Source organism: Zootoca vivipara, chromosome 14 (genome assembly GCF_965207765.1).
Source record: "Zootoca vivipara chromosome 14, rZooViv2.hap1.1, whole genome shotgun sequence".
NCBI classification, from domain to species: Eukaryota; Metazoa; Chordata; class Lepidosauria; order Squamata; family Lacertidae; genus Zootoca; species Zootoca vivipara.
In genome coordinates this window covers 19,678,697-19,702,322 of record NC_142597.1, presented here as the reverse complement: position 1 = coordinate 19,702,322, position 23,626 = coordinate 19,678,697, and the positions used below count along the sequence as shown (strand labels likewise).

The 23,626-nt window shown below is 44.1% G+C and overlaps 1 protein-coding gene across 6 annotated transcripts in view; it reads left to right on the top strand.

Moving 5' to 3' along the window:
- The window catches only part of NCAM1 (neural cell adhesion molecule 1), a 219,782-nt gene that overhangs the window by 177,984 nt on the left and 18,172 nt on the right, over nucleotides 1-23,626 (top strand). For 4 of the 6 annotated variants that reach the window (XM_088657853.1, XM_060268501.2, XM_035139360.3 and 1 more), the window contains 2 exons: nucleotides 14,319-14,443; nucleotides 17,341-17,521. In XM_088657853.1, coding sequence (XP_088513979.1) covers nucleotides 14,319-14,443; nucleotides 17,341-17,521 — 306 coding nt within the window. Of the gene's footprint in view, nucleotides 1-14,318; nucleotides 14,444-17,340; nucleotides 17,522-21,654; nucleotides 22,192-23,626 lie in introns of those variants that run through there. The other 2 variants (XM_035139362.3, XM_060268500.2) reach the window with 1 other exon arrangement.

Here is a 23,626-nt window from a genome sequence, read left to right as displayed (position 1 = left end):
TGAGAAGACATCAAACAGCTTCTCTGTTTTCTACATTTCCATTTCCATCAAACCTGTTTAAACACAGTGCTTGTGTTACAAAAGCTCCATTAAAATGGAGCACAAGTAGGATTGGTGTTTGTTTTTAAACATCTGCCCTATTAACATCACCTTTTTGACAGCCCTTTAGATATTTGAAGATGGCTATCATGTCTCCTCTCATTCTCCCCTTATCCAGGCTAAACAAACTAGTTCCTGCATCCATTCTTCATAATGCTTGGTTTCCAGATCCCTGATCATCTTGGCTGTCCTTCTTTTGCACATGTTCCAGCTTCTCAATATCCTTCTTAAATTGTGTCCGGAACTGGACACAGTACTCCAGGTGTGGTCTGATCAAGGCAGAATAGAGCAGTACTATTATTTCCTTTGACCTGCACACTACACTTCTGTTGATGCAGCTTAGAATAGCATTAACTTTTTTGCTGCTGCACCACACTGTTGACTCACGTTATGCCTGTGGTCTACTAAGACCCCTAGATCCTTTTCACATGTTCTGCTGGTAAGCCAGGTGTCCCACACCTTATATTTATGCAGCTGGTTATTGCTGCCTAAGTGTCGAATCTTATATTTGTCCCTGTTGAAATCCTTTTTGTTAGCTTGTCCCCAGTTCTCCAATCAGTTAAGGTCATATTGAATCCCAATTCTGTCTTCTGTGGAATCAGCTACCCCTCCCAGTTTGGTGTCATCTGCAATTTGAATGAGAATCCCTCAATTTCTTCATCCAAGTTGTTTATCAAGATGTTGAACTACAACGGGCCCAGGACAGAACCCCATGGCTCCCCACACGTCACAAGGAACCATTAGTGAGCACCTTGGAGAGCTTCTGCTAGTCAGTGTCGAGTGACAATACTGACCTAGGTGGACCTATGATCTCACAGCTTCCTCTGTTCCTCTCATGTTCCAGTGTGTGGCTATGGGAGAAAGCAATTCAGTGTATAACTTTCTGTTGCTTGCCCCAATTCAGAGTCATGCTATACATCTGAAACAATAAGCATTAACATGATAGAGAGGGGGGCATGGGCGTAGCCAGGATTTTTGTTTGGGGGGTGTAGGACTTTTGTTAGGGGGATAAGAACCAACATGATAGGTCAGTTAGTTGAGTATTTCTATTATTTTACTTGATGGGGGAGGCAGCAGCTGCCTCTCCCTGACCCCCCAACCCCGGCTATGCCCATGGAGAGAGGAAATATAAGCCAAATTCATCACAGTGCCCAAGAACTCAGGCAGCTGTTTCACTACACAGCTGGCTTGCAAATCAGCCAGGATATTCAGCTTGCACAACAAATGCACTCCAGATCTTTTGGTTGCCATGTGATCTGAACTGACTAGTGAGCTTGCTCATGGGGTGAAATGGTAATGTGACACACACACACACACACACACACACACACACACACACACCCTTCAGGGTTTTGTTCAACCCCCTCAGACACTTCCTGTGTTAATTTGGGTGTTTCAGCTGGTCCTCGGCCAGCTTGTGCTGCAGACATGGACCTCATCTGAGCATGTGGTGTTTCTAAGCAACCTGTATTCATCTTACTCTTCCTACCTGGCTGTATCCACGGCAGCACTCCTCAGACAAAGACTAATTTAATTGTGTTTTCTCTCTCTCCTCACCAAAAGATGTGTAGCTGGGTTTGTTTGTTTGCTTGTTTTGCTTTTCTGTCCCTACAGGGAGGAGATTTCATCGAAAGGAGACAGCAAGTTCCATTTGCAATAAATCCAAGAAGCTAACTTTTCTTTCCACAGTCTTCCTTCATGTGGGCGAGCTGTTTCTAAATAACACTTACTTTTCCCTCCTTTCTGTTTTGCATTCCTCCTTAGTGGTGTTAAGGATGCCAGTTTGATTTCTATGAGAAAGGTTTCTCTTGTCTCAAAATATATATACAGTGGTGCCTCGCTTAACGAATGCCCTGCTTAACGAAATTTCCGCTTAACGAAAGGATTTTTTGAGTGGAGCTTGCCTCGCTAGGCGAATGCGTTTTATGAAAAATTCGTCTAGCGAATTGCGGTTTCCCATAAGAATGCATTGAAATTCAATTAATGCGTTCCTATGGCAAAAAAAAAATCAAAAAAAATTCAATGCATTCCTATGGGATTCGCTAGACGAATTTTTCGCTATAAGAAAAGACCCGTGGAACGAATTAATTTCGTGTAGCGAGGCACCACTGTATTTTGTTTCCCTTCTTGGCTTGAGTATTAATTAATATGCAACCCCCAGTGTTGCCTAACAAACCAAATCTCTTGCTGTAGTAACTCAGTGTTTTCTCCTGTTTAATAATAATCTTGTGTTTGCAGGTTGGTGGGGTTTTTTGTTTTGTTTTTTGTTTTACTGTCTTCCCCAGTGTTTCAGTGGAGTGGCTAATTTAATTTTGTTTAGACTTTAATTTAATCTATGAATGTTGTTGATTCTTTTTGCCCATTGTTTACATCATTTTTTAAAATTTTTTTGTATTTTTCATGTGACCTCCTCCACTTTCCTTTCAACCAAATCATGTGCGTGCGTATCATGTGACTTTGTCATGTGGCTTGCATGGTGCTGCTGATGTCGTCCACGCTGGTGAACAGAAGGTAAAAATTAAAACAACAACAAAACACAGCTTTGTTCTGATTGGTTGACAAGTTCTGCACAGGACAATATATATACATATATATATATTTATGTATATCCAAAAATACACTACCCGCTCAGGAACTTCTAAATTTCCATTACTCAGAAATTTTCTTCTATAACCTTTTATTATTTTTACAGCTTTGTTCAACACCTTCTATCTGCATGCAACTAAAGTCCATCATGCCGTCCTTTTACTGAGCTGGCAAGATAGCACAGCAGTCAGAAAGCTGGGCTGAATCATTTGCTTCCATTGATGCAAAGAGCCTATTTTGCATGTGACCTTTTTAGTGCACTGCTAAGCTTTATTTTATTAATTCAATTTATATACTGCCCTTTATTCTAAGATCCCAGAGTAGTGCACAACATTACGAACATAATTTACACACAAAATTTTAAAAAAGCAGAATACACAAAATACAGCATAAGAATAGAATAATCATAATAACAGTCTACCCACCACCCAACCCGCATTTAACAGGTCATAATGGCCAAAGGCCTGAGTAAAGAGGAATGTTTTTGCCTGGTGCCTCTACTGGGATACCAAGGAACATAGCTTTGATGTAGATAGGATTGTACTTAAGGCTGCCACTTTGCATAATTGCCGCTACCACATAAATCTCCCTCTCGTGTGGGAGACCTTGGGCACGCAGTTACACTCCCCTGAGTTGCTGCATTGATTCAAAGCCTCCAGTCAGTTCCACAGAGTAGATCTAGGCATTGTGCTTCAAAACTGCAACCCGGGTCATTTTTACCTTCTTCCCTCATTATGCTTAAGCAGAGCATGACATAATATGGAGAGAAGGGAGACTGCAGACCAGGGGTCCCCAGACTTTCTGCGCGGCGGGCCGGTGCCCGCCGCGCCGACCGCGCGGTGGGCCGGAGGGCAGGGGAGTGCGCGCGCAGCAGGCCGGAGGGCGGGGGAGTGCGCGCCCGTGCGCATGCGCACACGCACACGGGCGGGAAAAAATCGCCAAAAATCGCTTGTGCGCATGCGTATGGGCCTCCCCCGACCCGGAAGTGCACCAGAAATGACCTCTTCCGGGTCGGGAGAGGCCCATACGCATGCGCACAAAGGATTTTCGGCGATTTTTTGCCGATTTTTTAGATCGTCGCTGCGCCGCGCGCTGTGAGAGCGGGCGGCGGCAGCGGGCGGCGGGAGTCGTCGCGGGCCGGATTGGAAGGCCGATTGGGCCGCATCCGGCCCGGGGGCCGTAGTTTGGGGACCCCTGCTGCAGACCGACATGTCTGACAGGGCGGTCAGCTTCCCTGTGTTGAGTAAGCATCATCTCTAGTGCTGGCCACACATCCAAGGGTCTTGGATGTGACCATAGGATTCAGTTGTTCATAATTTTCCTCCTAAGAGCACCTTACTCAATTAGCATAAATAAGAAGACAGAGGGGGGGGAAACTACTTAGAAATTCATTCCCATTGTGGAAATAATTCAGAGGATGATCGTGTATGTGTGTGTATTGTTTATCTGTGTGCACATACACACACATGCATATAGGCAAAACCAAGCAGCAAGCTTTTTGCCTGGCATGTAATAATCCATGCAGTAGGAATAACGCTACGCATCTTATGGGCTCCACTTGCTTCTCTACTAATTGAGCATATTTTGCAAGTCAGGGAGGCACTTTCACACCAGTACTAAAGCCATATTGAAGATACACCTAGAGGTTTCCTTCATAATCTGGAAGCAGATGATTTGGCCCTTGCGACATAAGGAAATATGTTTACTTTCCGTCCACTGTAAGAGCCGATGGCAGCAACAAAGGAATGGATTTCCTAGAGCGATTCTTGCAACCTCACTTTTAACACTCCATGTGCACCATTCAAGGAGAGAGGAACAACCCCTGCATTTTTGCTTCCCAAGAGATAGATCATTTGGAAAACCCACCAAAGAGTTGAGCATTCCACCTTGTTTGACTCTCATGTTTTGGATTTTCCCTCCCCTTTACTGTGGGAAGCATTTAGGCAGGGGTAAGCCAGGAAAACTAACCCCAGTAACCTATCAGATGTTGCATGCATGGAGACAAGTCACTGGCCCTTTCTCCCTCTCCTTCCACAGATGTTTGGGCGACATCCACATGGAACTAACATCTAGCCATCTTGATTTTGCACAACCTTTCACCCCCCCACACACCTGTGTCATTTATTTGTGACTTAACTTTAACCCACTCCCCCTTTCTTTTTCTTTTCCCACCTCATGTATCTCTCCACTTGTGATGGGCACCAGTAATGGTTAGAAACTGTGGCAAACATTTTTGTCACAATTTTTCACCCATTTTACACAGTGGCCAAGGGAAAGAATTGGTGAAGTTGGGTGGCAAGAGATGAGGAGGGGGAAGGATGTTCCTGTTCAGTGGAGATGGCCAAGGCTGCATGAACTATCTACCAGGTTGGAGAAGGCTGATTTTATGGAGGAGTCCTTCCACTTTTACTTAACTGAAGTAAGGAGGCAATTGATTTTACTGCCAAAATCCCACCACCACCACCCTTTTGGGGGTATGTTTTTGTCTGAAGAAGAGAAGGTTAAAGAAGGCATGGAAGTTGAAGCAGACTTATTTTCTGTTGCTCCAGAAGACATGACTAGAATGAGTGTGTGGAGATTGCAAGGAGACAGATTTCAGCTATGTGTTATAAGGAAGTTCCTACTTGACAATGACAAACTGCCTCTGGAGGTTTGCTGGAGATACTCAATTAAGCACAGGCTGGATGACCACTTCTCATGAGCACTTTTAAGTTGCGTCCAGTCTTGCTGATCCTGCCTTGAGCTTTGAGGTTGGACTCGCCAAGGTTCAAAGTCCCAAATTTAATGATTCTGATCATCTGTTTTTACCACTCTCCCTCCAAAGATCTTAGGTTGGAGTGCAGAGTCCATTCTTCCCCCCTTTTTATTCTCATAACAACCATGTGAATTAGATTGGACTTAGAAGTAGTGACTGGCCCAAAGAGGGCACTGGAACCCAGAGATCCCCCTGATTTAAGTCCAACACTCTAATCACTACACCACTTAGTTTCCCCAAGTCCTTGCTCTAAAAAATGGTTTGTCTTTTCCTGCAGTCTTTTAGGATTTCCTTTGAAGTTTAAAGCCAGTATCCACCTCTGGCAGTTTTGACAAGGCAGCCATGTAGGCGGAGGAAATCTGGATCAGCTGTGCCACATTTTATGCAGCAGCTGCTGTATTCATTGAGGTCACAGCTACAAATGTATTTGTTGAGGTCACAGCTACAAATGGTCTCCTATCCAGTTTCAGATAAAAGCAAATGATTAATCACCTGTCCTAATGTACCTAGCTGACTGCATGCCATTGCACAAGAAGAAGCCTTTTCACTTCAACCCTGAATATTCACTTAATTTTATTATCCTAAAGCATAGGAGACCCACAGCAATTTGTTTATTTATAAGATTGTCTATATACCACTTTTTGGTTCCCAGAAGAGGGTCCCCAAAGCAATTTACAGCAAAAAAACTGAAATATAATACTACCAGTTTTTAAAATATTAAATCCAAGAGCAGTATAGAACAACCACAGTTTGATTCGTTTGGGGGGGGGGGTGGAAATAAAAGCTTCAAACCTAAAAGCTAGGTGGGAAAAATAACTTTCAAAATCTTGACAGCTCACCTAAAGTTGGAGGAAGAGGCCAACCAAATCTCTTTGGGTTAGAGTTCCCCAGCCTGTCTGAAACTATGAACAGAAGTACCTCACACCTTAAAAGTCTACTGCAGGACCCATTTGTGTTCCTAGAAGTTAACAGCCAACAGAATAAACTCTGAAGGCACTGTGTAAATGGGCTTCCCTTTACTCTCCCAGCTGTCATCTTGGCTTCCCACCTCCTTTCTCTTTTCAGTTTCATGCGCATGTTCTGAGCATGACCTTTTGTATGATCTTTTTAATAACCAGACTTCTTTTTCTCTTCAGCTAGTGGCACTTGAGAGTTATGCTAAGATTGTCGGTTGGTTCGGACAGAATATTCTTACTAAAGCTCAGCCAAACTTTTGAACTAATTAAAGCTTGGCCTAAATTGTGTGGGGGTGGGGGCAGCCTTTTTGGCCAAGCCCCTTTACTAATGTACTAAACATGTGAACTGTTATTTGTTTTTGCTGAGCATCATAGTACTAATCTACATGAGTGTTTATGCCTGGATAATTACCTTTTCCCCCCTTTTTACAGCTTGGTGATGTGATTAAGCCAAAAATTCTGGCCAAATTGTGTGCTTTGGGTTAAAAACAAGCATGGCATGGATATATTGATGCCTAAACATTTCCTGCCATGAATCCACCCTCACTCACATTTATTCCTACTCTGAAATGAGTGCAGCTCAGTTTTTTCACACTATTCACTTATAAGTGCTAGCTATATTGAGAGCATGTTCCAGCTGGGGACCGTAAGGTCCCTTCAGGGTAACAAATGGGCATGCATATATGACTAACAAAAAACATGTTCTCACTCACAATGTAAAATGGAATTATCCAAACTCATTTCATGCATTTATGCAGAAGTAAGTTCCACTGAGCTCTAGGACATGGATGGGGAACCTATCCACCCACACACCATGTTCTTGGACTTCCATTCTCATCAGCCCTACCCAACATGCCCAGTAGTAAGGTATGATGGGAGTTGCAGTTCTACAACATCTGAACTATAACTTCTGGGAGGCTGCAACCAGAGGGATGTGCTAGTGCAACAGGTGTGTCTGAAGAATGTGAGGTGTCCAAGCCAGCAAGCACTACCCACTACCCCCAGCAGAACCAGCTATAGCGTGAGAGAGCTGTTGAGTCAGGGGCCACTTGAGACCCCTGTGTCTTAAGGCAGAGGCAAGGGAGCCCATCAAGCCTAGGGTGCCCTCAGTCAGCCTGAGAGAGGATCTCTGCTGCTCTATATTGATGCCATTTATTCATTTTAGTATTTTAAAATTGTGAACCACTTTGGGTTCCGTGGCAGAAAGGCAGTAAATAAAGAATAAGCCAGAACGACCCACAGGTTCCCCATCTCTGCTGTAGATTGTAGCTGTGTCTGCATCCCTTGTTCAGAGCATGGGTATTGGGCGTGCAACTAGCTGGCGCAACCTCGCTCACATGTTTACTGAATGCTTGAGTGCTATTGTTTGAAGAAGATGGTTAATACACACATCAGTTCCAGATTTCAATGGGTCTGCTCCAAGCATAGCCAGGTCCAGGTTAAGCTTCGTGTTTCTAACCCCAAATGCACAATTTTAGGCTTTGAGCAGCCCACTGTGGTTTGCGAAACACAATTCTATAGAGAATGGGAGAGGCCTGCATTGTGTTTCTTTTGCATTATGATGATTCTGAGTTCGAGTGATGCTAATTTCAGTTCATTTAAAACTCCTTTGGCGGCACAAGGTCTGCCTGGGAGAAGGGCCCATATGTTTTGCATGCAGAGAAGGGTCCAGGTTCTGTCCCTGGAATGGATGGACTAATGTTCCAACTCATTCTAAGGCAGCTTCATCTGCTAATAAGCTTTGAGCAGTTTTCCAGAAAGAAGGGGCTTGTGATATGTTGTACAGAGCCCTTCTGGAATTAAAACAGCTGCAAAGAACACACGATCTTTTAGAAGATAATTTCATAGCCAAAACCACTGAGAGTGTATCCAGGCTTTTGAGATCTCTCTCGTAGACTTTCTCATAAAACCTTTTTGCAATAAATAGGCTACAGGGAAATGTCACCACAAGGCAAGTTACATTCTGGCAAATGTGCTGTGTGATGGCATAAAGGAGAAACTGGGTTGAGCAGATATGCTTGAGCTCTTATTTTGTAGTACAAACCTCACAAAGATGTGTTGCTGCTGCTGCTAGCAGTGGTGCTATAGAGCAAAGAGCTCTGAATCCCAGAACTCATGAGCATCGTTTGGAGACGACAGGAGCACATGACGAGTGATGCAAGTTTGGCCTCACTTCCAAGTGGTGGGCAAGCAATGCTACTACGTACTGAGCTTGCATCAGTGCCCAGATGGTTTCACAGCAGCTGCCACAGGTCAGCTGTGCACAAAACCAGTTTGGCACTAGCCTGTGCCATATTCATAATACGGGCAAGTGCCGTATTTACCCAGCTCCGCAACAGGAAATCCCTCCTTGTTTATGGCCTTTAGGGGACAGGAGAGTCATAATCGGCAAGGGCTGTGGGGGAAAGGTAATTATTTCACTATCATCTCAATGCTTTGACGACACCCAGGAGAGGTAACCTGGTACACTGCCTCCCCCCAGGCCTGTCAGAACTCATTTGTCCCCATTTAATTTGCGCTGCAGTTTAACTTCGTCTTCAAGCACTGTAACTGCTGAATTGCTTTGTGCTGTAATGGGATTTGCAAAACCTACAGCCTTCATTAGCAGCAGCAGCAGCAGTAGTAGTCAGAATAGTGTCTGGCCTAATTGACTATGGGGTTGGTGGCCAGCAAGGCAGTCAACACACTTTGTTCCTTTCAGTTAGAAAATTATTTTTTGAGGCAGAAATCTAAGGACACTTCAAGGGCCAGAAAACCCCAGTTCTTGATCGACAGATTTCAGAAAACAACTGCTCCACCTGATGATAGTTAGAATACTAGACATACACTGTGTATTAGGAAACCTCCGTGAAGTACGATTAGCACTCACAACTTGAGCAAGGTAGGCATGTCATCAGGCCACTGCTTGAAACAGGATGAAATCTAGGTGAAATCTTTCTATGAAGTCTACCATAGCTCTTCTTAATGTTCCAATGCAACAAGAGGTTTCTAGATGGTGCACTAATGTATCGTGAGCTCTATTTTAATTTTATGGAAGTATTTATGTACCACCCACCCACATTAAATATCAATGCCTCATGGCCATGGATTCGGCCTTCTTCCACACATGTAATGTAATTTCTGAAAGAGCCTCTTTGTGTCAATAGATCCTGCAGGGCAGAAACACAAGCTGGCAGATATGGTTCCGCCCACATGTAAAGTCCTTAAGCTAGTGGCTACCAGTCTTATCTTGTGGCAGTGAGTTCAAGAAGTGGGCTAGATATTTTGGCAAGCTGTCTGTAGGCATGGCCTGTGTAAAAAATGCCAATGGGGACCTCGAAGCCTTCCTGCGCAGCCTCCTTTGAAGTGAAGGGCTCTCCAGTCAGATTGTCCCCAAAGACTGGCATGGCAACATCTGTGCCGAGAAAGCCCAACCTATGAGTTTTGAAGTGACCCAGTACAAATTACACTTGGGGCCATGAATAATAAGAGGAACTAGGGAAAATGCATCACATAGTAATATTTTTTTTTGTTCATTTATTTTGACAGCGGTAATTTATTTCCCATTATTCCTGATAAGGCATCCTAATGGAATTGGAAATATATACAAGGCACACTTCACTAAAAGCACCAGAGCTTTAATCATACAAGACCTCACTGCTGCTCCTGCTCGTCAATCATTATCGGAATGAGGGGTGGGGAGAGCAGGGTGTTGTTTTTTTCACCTTTCTTTTTTTGAAGAATGCACACATGCACCCTGAGGGATGAATTAGGACACTTCCTAATCAAACCATTTTTGTTAGGTTATGCTCCAGAATGCATTAATGCTGGAGGAAATTTATCTTTCTTTCTCTCTCTCTCTCTCTCTCTCTCTCTCTCTCTCTCTCTCTCTGAAGACTTAAGCTGTCACTACAGAGTTAGGACTGATTTGGTGTTTGGCTAGTGAGAAATTAAACATGACATATAATAATAATAATAATAATAATAATAATAATAATAATAATAATAATAATAATTGTGCAGTTATAACCAGCAAAAGTGTCCCACCTCTCTGCTATAGATAGTCCTAAGGCATTTTGTGTTTATTAAAAAAGAAGAAGAAAAAGACACCTCGGCTCCACACTTGCCCTAAACAAGCAGCATCAGGGCTGCTGTGAAACTGATTTGTCAAATTTCTTTGTCAGGTGAAAGCCCATTAATGGACCTGCTGGATCAGACCAAACTTCAGTCTTCTCCAGTACTCACCAGTCTCATCTTGGTCCCTAGTATCTACCCCTAAATACGTTGCTGGGCCCTCACCTTGTGAATTTCTCTTAATCCTTTTTTAAGAGCCTGCACTATTGGCCACCACAGCATTCTGTCTCAATGAGTTTCATAGGTAGATTATAGTCTTGTAGATTAAGTTCTTCCACGTACTGACAGCTTCGTTGGCTGAGTGCTAGTATGCTGGTGGGGGGGGGGGGCGGTTAGAGAGAAACATTTATTGGGCTACTTCTCCTTTCTATATTTCTCTTGGTTCTGCAGTGTAGTAGAAATGAAGTACTTCTCATTGTTGACGGTTCCCCAGAATTTCCCGAGTGCCCTTGTTTACTTTTTCTGCCATCAGCAAACCTGCATCTGAAAATGAAGCAGTCTCTCTATCCAAGGAGCCTTATGCTTTCTGCATTGCACTTGAGCAAAAACTGAGCAACAGCTTTGTTATAATTACACCAGTCAGGCCCCTTCTTACCCAGCCAGTAGAATTTTCTTCAGATTGAGGGCGAGGGAAGTTCTGTTCCCACATTCTGAATAGAATCAAAACGCTTCTTTTCCCTACCACTCCCTACCACTGAGAGTAGAAAAGGAAGTTCTGGGAAGTCTTGGTCTTCTCCCTTTGAATATGGAGGCTGTATTCAACTACCATGCCAAACTGGTCTCTACGGGATTATCCTTCATGAATTTGTCCTAAGCTTTCAAAGAAGGACTATTCAAATTAGTGGAGGATGTATCTGTTCTCAGCGGTTGGACCTTATTGTGGCATTGACTTAAATATGAGAATCTTGGAACTAACAGTAGGATATTGGCCATTGGGGCCAGATGCTTGGCAAGGCGTCCTGCAGTTGACAAAAGACATGATCCACCTTAAAGGTTTTTATGTGTGAGCCATGTCAAAAGTAACTTCAAACCGGCCTGGATTTACACCCTAGTACTGTACCAGTTTGTTAACTAGTCTCTGGACCCTAATCTATAAAGAGTCTCTCGGTGAATTCTGAGATCCCAACAAAGGTTATTGAGGGCAAAGCCTTTGGTCCTGTTAAGCAGGTAAAGGATTAATTGTTCACCGCCTCCTGGGAAGCAGATCAATAACCACTACCCAAAAGAAAGCAGCCTATTCACTCACCCTTCTGTTACTGTCATTTGCTCACTCAGTGGCTGTCACAAAATCCATGTCAGAGCAAGTTGCCTTCCAAAGAAGGGGGGAGCACAAATCAGTTCCCACGGAAAAGATGGATTGCGGGAGCCTCTTAGTCATTTATGGATTTCACCTTCCTCCCCCCCCCCCCCCCCCGTGGCACAGTCAGCATGACAGGTGGCAAGAATGGCACTAAGGGGAAATGAGGGAGAAAGGGCACTGGAAGTAACCAGGGGGGGGGGTGCCTGTCATTTTCTCAGGCCGTTTGCCTCTTAATGGAAGCATGATTGATTTGTTGCTGCTGTAGTGCCCGTGCTCCCCAGAACATGGATATTTGAGTTAGGAAGGAAGGAAGAGCAAGGACATTTTAAAGGCAAAAAGATGATATAAGGCAATGCATGCCTTGTTATTGGCTTCCTTCTTTGCAAAAGCTGCAAATACTGGCATCACGTTTGTTTGGTACCAGGAGAGAAATGACCACCTTCCACTTTGAACCTTGTACATGGTACTTTGAGGCCCCCAGCCATCTGCTTGTTTGTTTTCAGAGGCAGTGGGGTTCCATGATTCATCCCAAACCTTGACTTAGGTACGTTAGGGATGCGCTGAGCACTCAGGAAATTCCCAGGCTTTAATCAAAACCCTGTTGCCTTGACAATCTTCTGACATCCCCTAATACACCTTAAGTTGAGGAAGGCATTTAGCAGCAACTCTAGAATAGAGAGCTCCATAGTCTCCTTCATTCTTTGACTTGGCCACACCCATGATGTAAGGGAAATGTTTTTGTATCATGGAGACCTTTCTCTTAATGCTTAATTGAAATGCCCCTCCAAAACTATAACCAGATTGAAGCTACCTTTTGATAATTTACTGTGTTTTGCCTTCTTATATTAATCTGAGAACAACTCTGCTGAATCAGGCCGAAGATCCATGTAGCCCAACAAATATTTGGAGTTGTCAGAATTTCATTGCCTGTGTGCTCACTTTTGTAGCCTTCATATAATCAAACTTATGGGATGTATCATTTTCCCCACATGTTATAATCAAGTCTAGTTTTATTACTTGTTGGTTGTGTAGAGGAGCCCATATTGTAATGCCAAAAGAAGACAACAGGCTGAAGGCTGTGTGTGTGTGTGTGTGTGTGTGTGTGTGTGTGTGTGTGTGTGTGTTTGTAAAGGCTCATCCAGAGTCCCATGGCTTCTAGGCATGGATCCAAGAGGTTTTTTTCTTTTGTCCCATCACTTTCCCTGGGAAAGCAGGCTGTTCACAGCTGAATTGGAGCAAACATCAATCAGCTTTTCTGTGGATTGGTGTTTGCTCTGATTTAGCGGTAAATAGTAAGTTTTCCCGGGGAAAGTGCCAGGTCAAAAAAAAAACCACCCCTCTCGAACCTGTGCCTAGAAGTCACAGACCAAACAGAATAAATTGTGGGGTGAAAGGGATTCAGGTAGGTAGCCGTGTTGGTCTGACTCAGTAGAAACAAATTAAAAAATTGTCCAGTAGCACCTTAGAGACCAACTAAGTTTGTTCTGGGTATAAGCCATAGCTGCCAAGTTATCCCTTTTTTACAGGGATTTTCCCTTATGCTGAATAGGCTTCCTCGCGAGAAAAGGGAAAACTTGGCAGCTATGGTATAAGCTTTGGTGTGCATGCACACTTCTTCAGATACAACACTTCCTCAGATGAGAGGGAGGGAGAGCATGACTGTTAAGAACATGGCAGATAACAAGTCTTGGTTGGATCAGATAGCTCTGTTCCTTCTTGTTAGTTCTAATGAGTAAGCAGCTGTGGGCAAGAAGCAATCCAGGAGAGTCAGTCGAGGAGAGAGAATTTGCAGTAGGAATGGGGAGACTTTGGTTCATTCGCATTTAAAAGCCAACCTACCTAATATGACCTTCCCAAAACAACATGAAAAGCAATGCACAGGCATCCTTCAAAATTTTCACATCTTCAAATTTTGCAATGCACTTCTCCAGCCAAGTAATGTGTACAAAATGTATATACTAGGGTAAAGGGTGCGTAATAATGCATATATTAGTGAACATAGCATTTATAATGCATTATATTAGGGGGAACTGTTGTAAAATGTATATTCAGCAAAATTGCATAAAATGTGTATATTAGAAATTTGCACTAAAATGCTGTTGAACTTTCATGAGGCCTTTGTTGTTGTTGATGGTTGAGTAGGCCAATTGGAGTGCTAAATGATCTGCCCACCATGGCGGCTAGATAAAAAGGACTGTTCTGCAGCTACCTAACTGCTTGCGACTGCCTTCCAAAGGAGTCAAAGAATCTGGGATAAGTTCCCCATAGGTTCTAAATCTATATAGAATCCTCCTTGAAAGAATTTAAGCATGTTAGTACTTAGTAGTTTGGCATTATGCATTCTGAATCTGCAATTCCTCCCAGAAGGAACACAATAAATGTGTGCTGTAAAGCTGCAACCATTTTGAATCTCATGCTTGTGGGATTTCATTTATGCTTTCAGTAGTTAGTTGAGCCAATCATTTATCCTTGACAGGATGTTAAATGTGAAATGTACCATTTTTTGCAGGTGAGCCCAGCGCACCCAAGCTGGAAGGCCAGATGGGAGAAGATGGAAACTCCTTTAAAGTGAATCTCATCAAGCAAGATGATGGAGGCTCCCCCATTCGGCACTATCTCATCAAATACAGAGTTGTAAGTAAGACACTGGCATCTGGGCAAGCCCTGCGTAGTGTTTTATGAATTGTTTCCTGGGCTGTCAAGTGATTAAAAACATTTTTCATTCACTATGACTTCAGTCAATCTAAATTTGTATAAGTTTGCATATCATTCTGAAGCAGCCTTTTGCTTTTAGATGACACACACATATGTCTTAGCAGGCACTTGCTACCTGCAGTCTTTAGAAATACTTGTGTTAAAAACAGCATTGTTTTAGAACAAAAATCTTGCTTCTAAGCTAATCCATCTTTATTCAATTAAAAGTTATTTCCTTGGTTCCTTGGTTCTTCAGACCCAAGGCCTAGCCAACATGGTGTCTTCCAGATGTTGTGGACTACAAATCCCATCAGCCTCAGCAAATGTGGCCAGTCTTCTGGGATGATTGGAGCTATAGCTCTCTCCATTTTGGGGGCCCGGGCACCAATTTGGCTACCTCTAACAGCTTGGGGCCATGTTATTTGAAGGGTTGCTTTACCCCAGGCATCCCCAAACTGTGGCCCTCCAGATGTTTTGGCATAGAACTCCCATGATCCCTAGTTAACAAGACCAGTAGTCAGGGATGATGGGAATTGTAGTCTAAAACATCTGGAGGGCTGAAGTTTTTGGATGCCTGCGTTACCCCAAATGTGCCTAATCGACTGCTTTGATCTGGGGAACTACTTGCACTTCTACAAGGACCATATAATGTCCATTTGGATTCTTTGGGGAGTTGACCTTTCAGTGTAGCAGCACCTATGCTTTGGAATTCCCTGCTTATTAACTTTAAGCAGGCACCCTCACTATACTATTGCATATGCCTGCTAAAAACTGTTTCATTTCAACATGCCTACCCAGGCATATAATTCAGTTACACACGCTTGTTTTTAACATTTTGCTAATTATCTCTGTATGTTATTCATAATTTTATGTTATTTTATATTTTAGAGGGTTGTTTATTAGGTGTTTTATAAGAGGAAGTAGCCAAAGCTTTCTGTTGCTGTCATGGCATCACAGGAGTGACAGTAATCACACAGCTCGAAGCTGGGGTTAACTCTTTATTAGCAGAAACACGATCTCTGAAGACTTGGTTGAGTGTTAATATCTAATGAACACAGCAGCTTATTCCCGGTGGTCTTACTCTGTGAAACTCAGTTGCCAAAACTGAACGTCTGCACCTCCTCACAGCTGTCTGTCACTTCCTCTGCAGGGCTTTCACCAAGCACTCAGACACTGAACCTGCGTGCAGCCAACCTCTCCTCCACCCTTTTCATGCCTCTTCTAGTTCTGGGAGATAAACAGGGAAGGGAGCTCTGCACCAGCCCTTACTCGTCTCTATCTCTTAGCCCAGGCACAGGCAAACTTGGCCCTCCAGATGTTTTGGGACTACAACTCCCATCATCCCTAGCTAACAGGACCAGTGGTCAGGGGTGATGGAAATTGTAGTCTCAAAACATCTGGAGGGCCAAGTTTGCCTATGCCTGTCTTAGGCTCTCTCCTACCACCCTCCTGCTTCAGTTTCTGCCTCTGATTCTGGACTTCTCTCTGCCACCAGCTCTCAGCTCACTATGCCCTGTTACCTGTTCCCAGTCTTCTCCCTCTGACCACTCATTGTTGTCTCACCCCAGGCTCTGAGCCTTCTTCCCTTGGTGGTTCCCCAGCTGGTTCCTCCCATTATACCTCTATGTCCAACCAGCCCACGACATAAACAGGTTGTTGGTATGTGTTGTACAACTCTGTTTACAGTCAAATGTATTTTTCTATGTGGTGGGGAAGAGGCAGGATGACCAGGCCTGATCCCTGCACCAGCTGCAGTATAACAAAGCAATCGGGTCCAGGTCAAGCCTGATACAGTCGCCTGCCAGCAGTGAGACTGGCTTTGGATCCAGCAGAACCTCAGCCAGGCTCAACCCCACCTCCTCCCCAGCTTGGGATCATTTTGGATCTTTCTGCTGGCAAGCATGCCACCGTTGCACTTCAGTGAGTGCAGCGACAGGGGCGTAGGAAGATAGGGGCGGAGGGGGGGCGTCCCGAGCTGCGGGCTGCAAGGCGGGCCGTCGTGGGCGCCCGCCCCAAAATGTGCACCCAGCCCCCAGAATGCATGCCACACCCCTCTGTAGCCTCCTTGACTGCCAGTGGTTCATGATACGTGGGATGGGGAGATGTCTCCCCATTTTCCTGTGCTTACAGGAGAACCCTGCCAAGAACATTGTGGGTTTTCAGAAATTATAGCTACCCGAGGGGGCTGTAGAATGCAGGACCCCCCCCCCCCAGAGCAGTGACTTATACACTGAAGGAATGGGGACCCACAAAACTCCTCTGCGAAAATTTCAGCACAATTTTATTTCCCCTTTTGTGACCTTTAGACATAATTTCTTTTCTCGTTATTTGATGGAAAGTAGTAAAAAGACCCTCTCCCTGCTAAAAAAGACAGAATCGTTTTTCAGCCAGTCAGAAGCTATAAGGCAGAGAGGCTCCTAGGCTCCTTTAATTCCTACCACTTGTGTGCCAAAGGCATTACTTAAGGGCAGAGAGGAGATGAGGAGAGAAACCATTTGTCTGGATCTAGATGCACTGGTGGAGGAAGAGGAGTGCGGGGGGAGCACACCGCCCCCGGCAGCGTGATCCCATCATGGCTGCTCCCTCGCCCACACTGGGCACCACACCCCTGCAGGTGGCGTGCCCCGCCCCCAGGATGCGCACCACGCCCCTGGGACGCGCACTAGCCCCACCTCCGCCTTCTCTCCGCCCCCCGATGCCGGAGCATGAAATTCCACCACTGTCTAGATGTCCTTGCATGTTCAGAAATCATAGCCTTGTCTAAACAGCAACTCACTGCTAAACTGCTCTCCCTGCCTTTTCTATCCATTCCCCCAACCCACGCTGCATTTCTGCAGAAGCATTCCGCTGAATGGAAACCTGAGATGCGTCTTCCTTCAAGCAGCGACCATGTCATACTCAAGGCTCTGGACTGGAACGCTGAATACGAGGTCTTCGTGATTGCGGAGAACCAGCAAGGGAAATCCAAGCCTGCGCATTATGCCTTCAGGACTTCAGCGCAGCCGACCATCATCCCAGGTATGGCAGCAACCAGCTTCCCGCCATTGTTTTCTGCTTGGAATTAATGCAACAGCGCCACATCCTTTAATGTGCTTGAGTTTTTAAAAAACCAAAACACACCAAAAATCCTCAGCAACTTGCTTGCTTACAGCCATTCTCATAACCGGTTACCCATCTAAAGCTTTATTACTCAGCCCTGGACATACCAAACACAATAGGTCGATCCATAGTACAGTCCAACTGGATTAACCCTTTACCCTGCCTGCCCAGTCCATGAAGTGGTTGTTCTTTTTAACTCATGGCACTCAGGTGGGAATCTTCAAACCCATAATCAAGGCAAAGGGCAAAATCCAGGTCCTGTGCCATTGTTTCTGGCGATGTACTTCTCCTTTCCTCCAATGGCCAGTGCTGTGAAGCAGGGCTGGGGGACTTGTAAACCTTCAGATGTTTCTGGGCTACAACACCCATGATCCATGCCCACTAGCCATGCTGGCTAAGTCTGATGGAAGCTGGAGTTGCAGCTAAATGGGGAGGACCAACATCAGCAGCAGGGAGCATTGACTGTCGTTCAAATGTACCTGTGGATTTTTCACCCCTTCATAACCACAGGAGCATCTCTGTGGCATTGAAGCTTAAGCAGATGAGATGCTCAAGAAGTGTGAGCTTTTCTCCTTAGTTCTCACATGCGATTTTTTTGCTTTATTTCCTATTGGCTATATCCCAAGATATATCAAGCTTAAAATTCAAAGAAAGTGTTCTAGCTTGATTTTTACCGCACAGAGGTATCACAAATGAGAAACCACAGAAGATCTGTAGCAAATAAGGCACTTCATGGTATTATTAAAAATCAAAAGCATAACCATATATCAAGCCAGTAATGCCTGGAGGAAAAGTTTGGAGCTTTGGAGGGGTGGTTAACCTGTGCCCCCTCCCCCAGATGTTACTGGATTATAACTCCTATCCTTTCCTATTGGCCATGCTAGTTGAGGCTGATGGAATCTTAACATTTCTAGAGTCACGGGTTAACAACCCCGGCTTAAAATGTCAACCACAGGCAAAACCAACCTTAGGGATTAGCAAAAACTCTGGCGACACTTGATATTAAGTACCATTGTGACCCTGAAATTGCTCACCTCTACAGAACTCTTGCTATTTTAGACCTTGAACAAATAGTGTCCCAAAAATAACTGTTTTGGCACATTGAGATATTGATTGCACAGGAAATGCAGAACGCCGAGTCCACGGGCAGAGCAGCTGCCTGAATGTTGGGCTATGAAATCATGTTGCAACATGCTGCTGTTATTTGGAAAGTGATGTAGTGAGCCGTGGACTCAGAGCGGAAGGAGGAAAATCACTCATTCACTTGCCACACACCTCTTAGCCTAAGCTTTCTATACTTGGTAATAAGGGGGGGGAAATTAAAATTCAAAATTTCTTGCCAAGGCAGCTTAGTCACACATTGTGCCAAGAAGAACTGAACCTCATGACGCAAATTAAGACCATGTTTATATTTGGCTTTGTTTGCTTAATCCATTTTGTGTTGGCTCATGAAGGTAACGGGCAAAAGAGGAAAACATTTTAGGAGCTAGAAATAGATTTATACTGGGCCTGACATATTTTTTTTGGGGGGGGGGGCAAAATCCTTCTGGAGGGGCTCATGTCTGCAGCAGGCAAGTGCAAGGGATGCTAGAATCACTGCAGTATCCCTTGAATTAAAATACTGTTGCTAGAAGCATGTCCCCAAGGAGGATTCCCCACCCACAAAAAAATCCCATTGTGCCTGGAATACATCTATATTTACTCTTTTTTGCCTATCAGTGGTGTTTCCCGCATTTTTGTGGTGTATTTTACTCATCAAGTTGATGAGCAACAATCTAGAGAGAAGGCTAAAGACCCCCCTGTTCATGGCAAGCCCTGGGCAATATTCCTGCCTCCATGCATATAGCTCCAGTTTTGGGTAAGGGTAATGGAGACACCTTGGAGAAGAAGGCTTTACTTGGGATTTGCGGTAATCTCTGCATTTTGCCTTTTCTCCTCTTACTTTCGGAAGGGTTGAGGTGGACACCTAATGTCATTTGCCAGCTAAAGATTACGCCTAACTAAGCAGGGACACTCAGTAACATACTAAACTGACTGATCTTCTCATTTGCCACGCCAGCATCTCTAATGTTCCACACCATCAACTCTTTGAAGGACAAATTTCATGGCCAGAGCTGTAACAAATTCTGGGGTAGGGCAGTGGTGGTGTTTGGTTCTCAAGCGCGTTTTCCAATTCAAATTTGTTTGCAAGAATTTGAATTTATATCTTCCTGGTTTGACTTCCCCTTTCCCACCCCAGCCCCCAAAACGTTCCAAATTATTGTTGGATCCAGATCACTAAAAAAGAAAAAAGGTATTTAAAAGGGAATTGAATTGGCTGGTTGAGATTTGGCATTCACGCCATAAAATTGAGTCACAGAACTGGCAGCCAAATTTCAAAAGTTCAAGTCTGAAATTTAAGCATTTGGCTTTCTGGCTGGAAAATTCTTTCAAAAATTTGCAAAATAAATGAATAAATAAGAATCCATTTCAGCTCCATTTTATAACCTGTTTTAAGTTCAAATGGAAAGTGTGACAGTTTACAAAATAGGGGTGAAAAGCAGTTGGTAGCCCTTAGGGTTCAGAGCTGCCAAGTCTCCCGTTTTCCCTGGGAAATCCCCGTTTTTCCAGCTCTTCCTAGCTGAAAAAAACGGATTTTTTTTGTTTTTTCCTGGTTTATTCTGGCGCGGCGGCCATTTTGGAACTGGGCAAAGCAGCATCAAAAGTCACTTCTGAGCATGCTCTGCCCAGTTCCAAAATGGTGGCAGCGCTACTTCCGGTCTGCTATTTCCGCCCGGTCCCTTATTTCTCTGACAGCAACTTGGGAGGTATGCTTAGGGTTAGCAGAGGTGCACAAGAAATTATCAGCTGGGAGGGACCAGAGAAGACTGGACTCTTCTTCCATTTAATGGAGTTTGAGGCACTGCTGCCGTTGCATGGTTTATTTAGCTCTGGTGTGGTGTAGAAGGTGCTATACAGAATGTGGCAAGACCATTCTCTCTGCAGAGGATTTGTAGTCAACATTATGCCAACACAATTGGCACATGGGGGAGGAAGTCCAGGACTGGCAGTGAGGTGAGGGGTGGGGAACAGCATGGCAATTCTGGCTGGGACTAATGGGAGTTGTACTCTAAACCTCCTGGAGGGCACCAAATTGGCAAAGGCTGCTTTGATTCAACTCCCTCCTTGTTCAGTGGTGCCCTTGCTCCAGCTTGGTAACCCCTAGGTCCCAATCTCTATGCCTACAGCACGTACTGTCGGCCACATTCTGTATTCTTAAATGAGAGCAGCTGACTTGTTAGAAGTTTGTAGTCCAGGTAAGGTCTGAGACGTTCCTCTCTTGGGAGACCCAAGTGGTTATTAGGAGACAAGCTGCAATCTCTTCCCCAGTATTTCTGGATGTTGTGGGTGTTTTTATTGTCAGCGAAGATTCCCTGGGGCAGCAGCTCATGGAGTTCTACCCAAGGACTATTAGGAAGGCAGAGGCAATTACCAAAGTTGAGGCGACTTTCTTGGGCAGGCTGGGCATTAGGTAGAAGTGGGTTTGTTTATTCTTGCTTTGAAAATCCCCATTGGAAAGTGTTCCTTTGCCAAATAACTGCAAACTCATTCCCTTGTCCTCCAAGCATCCTCTGTCACAGTGTTGATTTCCGTCTCATTTGCTCGCTAACCCTCCATCCTCTCCAAATTCCTCTTCTCGCTGCCAGCTTCCATATAAACCTTTACCACTACCATTGCTGCTGCCGCTGCTGCTCTGTTTTTCTAACCTTTTGGACATTTTTTTAAAAATTATACTAAGTTAAATAAGCCTTTTAAATTCTTATTGTTTTTTCTATATTTATGATGTTTTTTTTCTTTTATCTATTTTTCTCTCTTTCTCTCTTTCTTTCCCCCCTGTATCCCTTCCCCGCCCTTGTTCCTTTCCTGTGTCTGTCATCATACATGTCACTTTGGACCCCAATGGAAAACATCCACTTCACATACACCCAATCTTTTGTTTTTATGATGGTGATGATGATTTTAAAAAACAACAACACCCAACCATTTTCTGACCCCATCTTGGGAATCAGCAGCAACCCTGGGATGTCCAGCGGCCTCGTCCCCCTTTGTCTTGTGGCTCATCTCTGCAGCAGCTCTGCTTCTGCTCTGTTAGAAACTTTTGCAAACAACAACAGCATCAAACAGATATTTGCTTTTGAAGACCCTGGTTTTCTCGCTGAGGCCTGAAAGCAAGATAAAATTCCTTATTTGCAAGGATTGCTTCTGAGGGTTGGGAAATAAAATGCAGAACACAAGAGATCCATTATTTTTGGGGAGAGATGTGCTATTTTGTAATGAGGGAGGGAGATACAAGTTTCAAATCAGGCATTTTTACTGTTTTGTGTGTGCATCCTATACCATGATTCCCTCCCTCTCCCGTTTTCAACCACTGGATGTAAAAACAACTTTTCAAATGACAAGGGGGGAAAGAATGAAGGGTGTTTCTGATACTGGTCTTTGTTGCCATTTTCACACATCACTGTTTGTTCATCCTTGCCAATAGTTCAACAGAATCTTTTTTAACAAACTAAGAAGAATAAGAATAAAATAACGAGAAGCAACACCCAAAATTTATCGTTGAACATTTCCCATCTTGATGTGACTGGAGTTACTTGGGGTAGATTGTCCATGAGACTTTTGTCATGTGTTAAAAGGGTTCCTAGGGACTAGTTTGCCCAAACATGTCTAACTCAGGATGGTACACTGCAGCTTACATTCATTGGAAAACCTGCGGAAATCTAGTTGGTTCAGTAAGCTGTTGCCTGTGGGTTCGTGGAGCATTTCAGCTGAGCCCTGCAAACTCTTGTCCATAGCATTCCGAGTATATTGCAGTGGTAATAACAAATCTACCTATGCAGCCATGTGAGTTGATAAGAGGTCTGAGCTGGTTTTTAACTTGCAGAACAGTTTTTAAAAAATGAGGAGGGGGCATTCAAAACATGGCTTCTCTATCTTGCAATCTGAAGTGGCACAGGCCACTCTGCTACTATCAAGGCTCTACCACACTTATTCACACACACACGATTTCAGAAAGATCATGGTGCCGTACAGAATGACAGCCTCAGGTAAGGTATTCAGACAACCAGTTTGCCCTGAGTGCCATTCAGTACAGAAGGAATATATCTCTGTATTAGGACCTTAGGACGTTCACTGTGATGCCACAGCCATTTGTTCAGAACTGTTAGGAGTTTTACATGTCTGGAAGTATGGGGTGTCATTAGTCTCCATTCTTTTTTAAAATGAAGTTAGTTAGTTAGTTAGTTAGTTAGTTAGTTAGTTAGTTAGTTATTGTTACGGTTCTCGACCAGCATACATATATATATACATAAAACAATCCAAAATACAATCTAAAAAATAAGCAATAAATATAAACCACTTTAACCATTATAAAAATTATTAGATAAAATAAGGTATCATAAAGAAGATCATAAAGGTATCAAAAAGAAGGTAGATAAAAGAGGGTACAGCAAATGGTAGTAATGGATCATCTTTGGCTCTGTCCTGAAATTTTTGGGCACTACTAACTAGGTCGGCTCGGATTTTTATGACTCTAGCACAGAACTTGGCTACTTTTGCTGTCACAATAGAGTTAGCATCTGAAAGAAGCCACTCTATATAGAAACTGTCCGAGCGTCCAGGAAGCTCAGCCAGCGCCGTGTGGATGAGCTCGCCTCGCACCTCCTCGTAGTAGCTGCATCGCAGGAGGATGTGGCCAATAGTTTCCACTTCCCCAGAATCCACACGGGCAATATCTCTCGCACAATGGGATCCGTTTGTACTTCCCTTGAAGAACTGCTGAGGGCATTATGCGATTTGGGGCTAAAGTGAAAGCTCTTTGATGAGAGGGTATTTCCAGATGGGATAGGTACGTAACTGGGCGAGATAAGTATCTCCTTTCCTCCTGAATAAGAAAGTGAGGTACTTTACTCAGATCCTTCTGCCTTTCTATATCTGTTTAACAATGATCTTTGCTGAGTCAAGGTCACGTGACATCAGGCTGGCTGG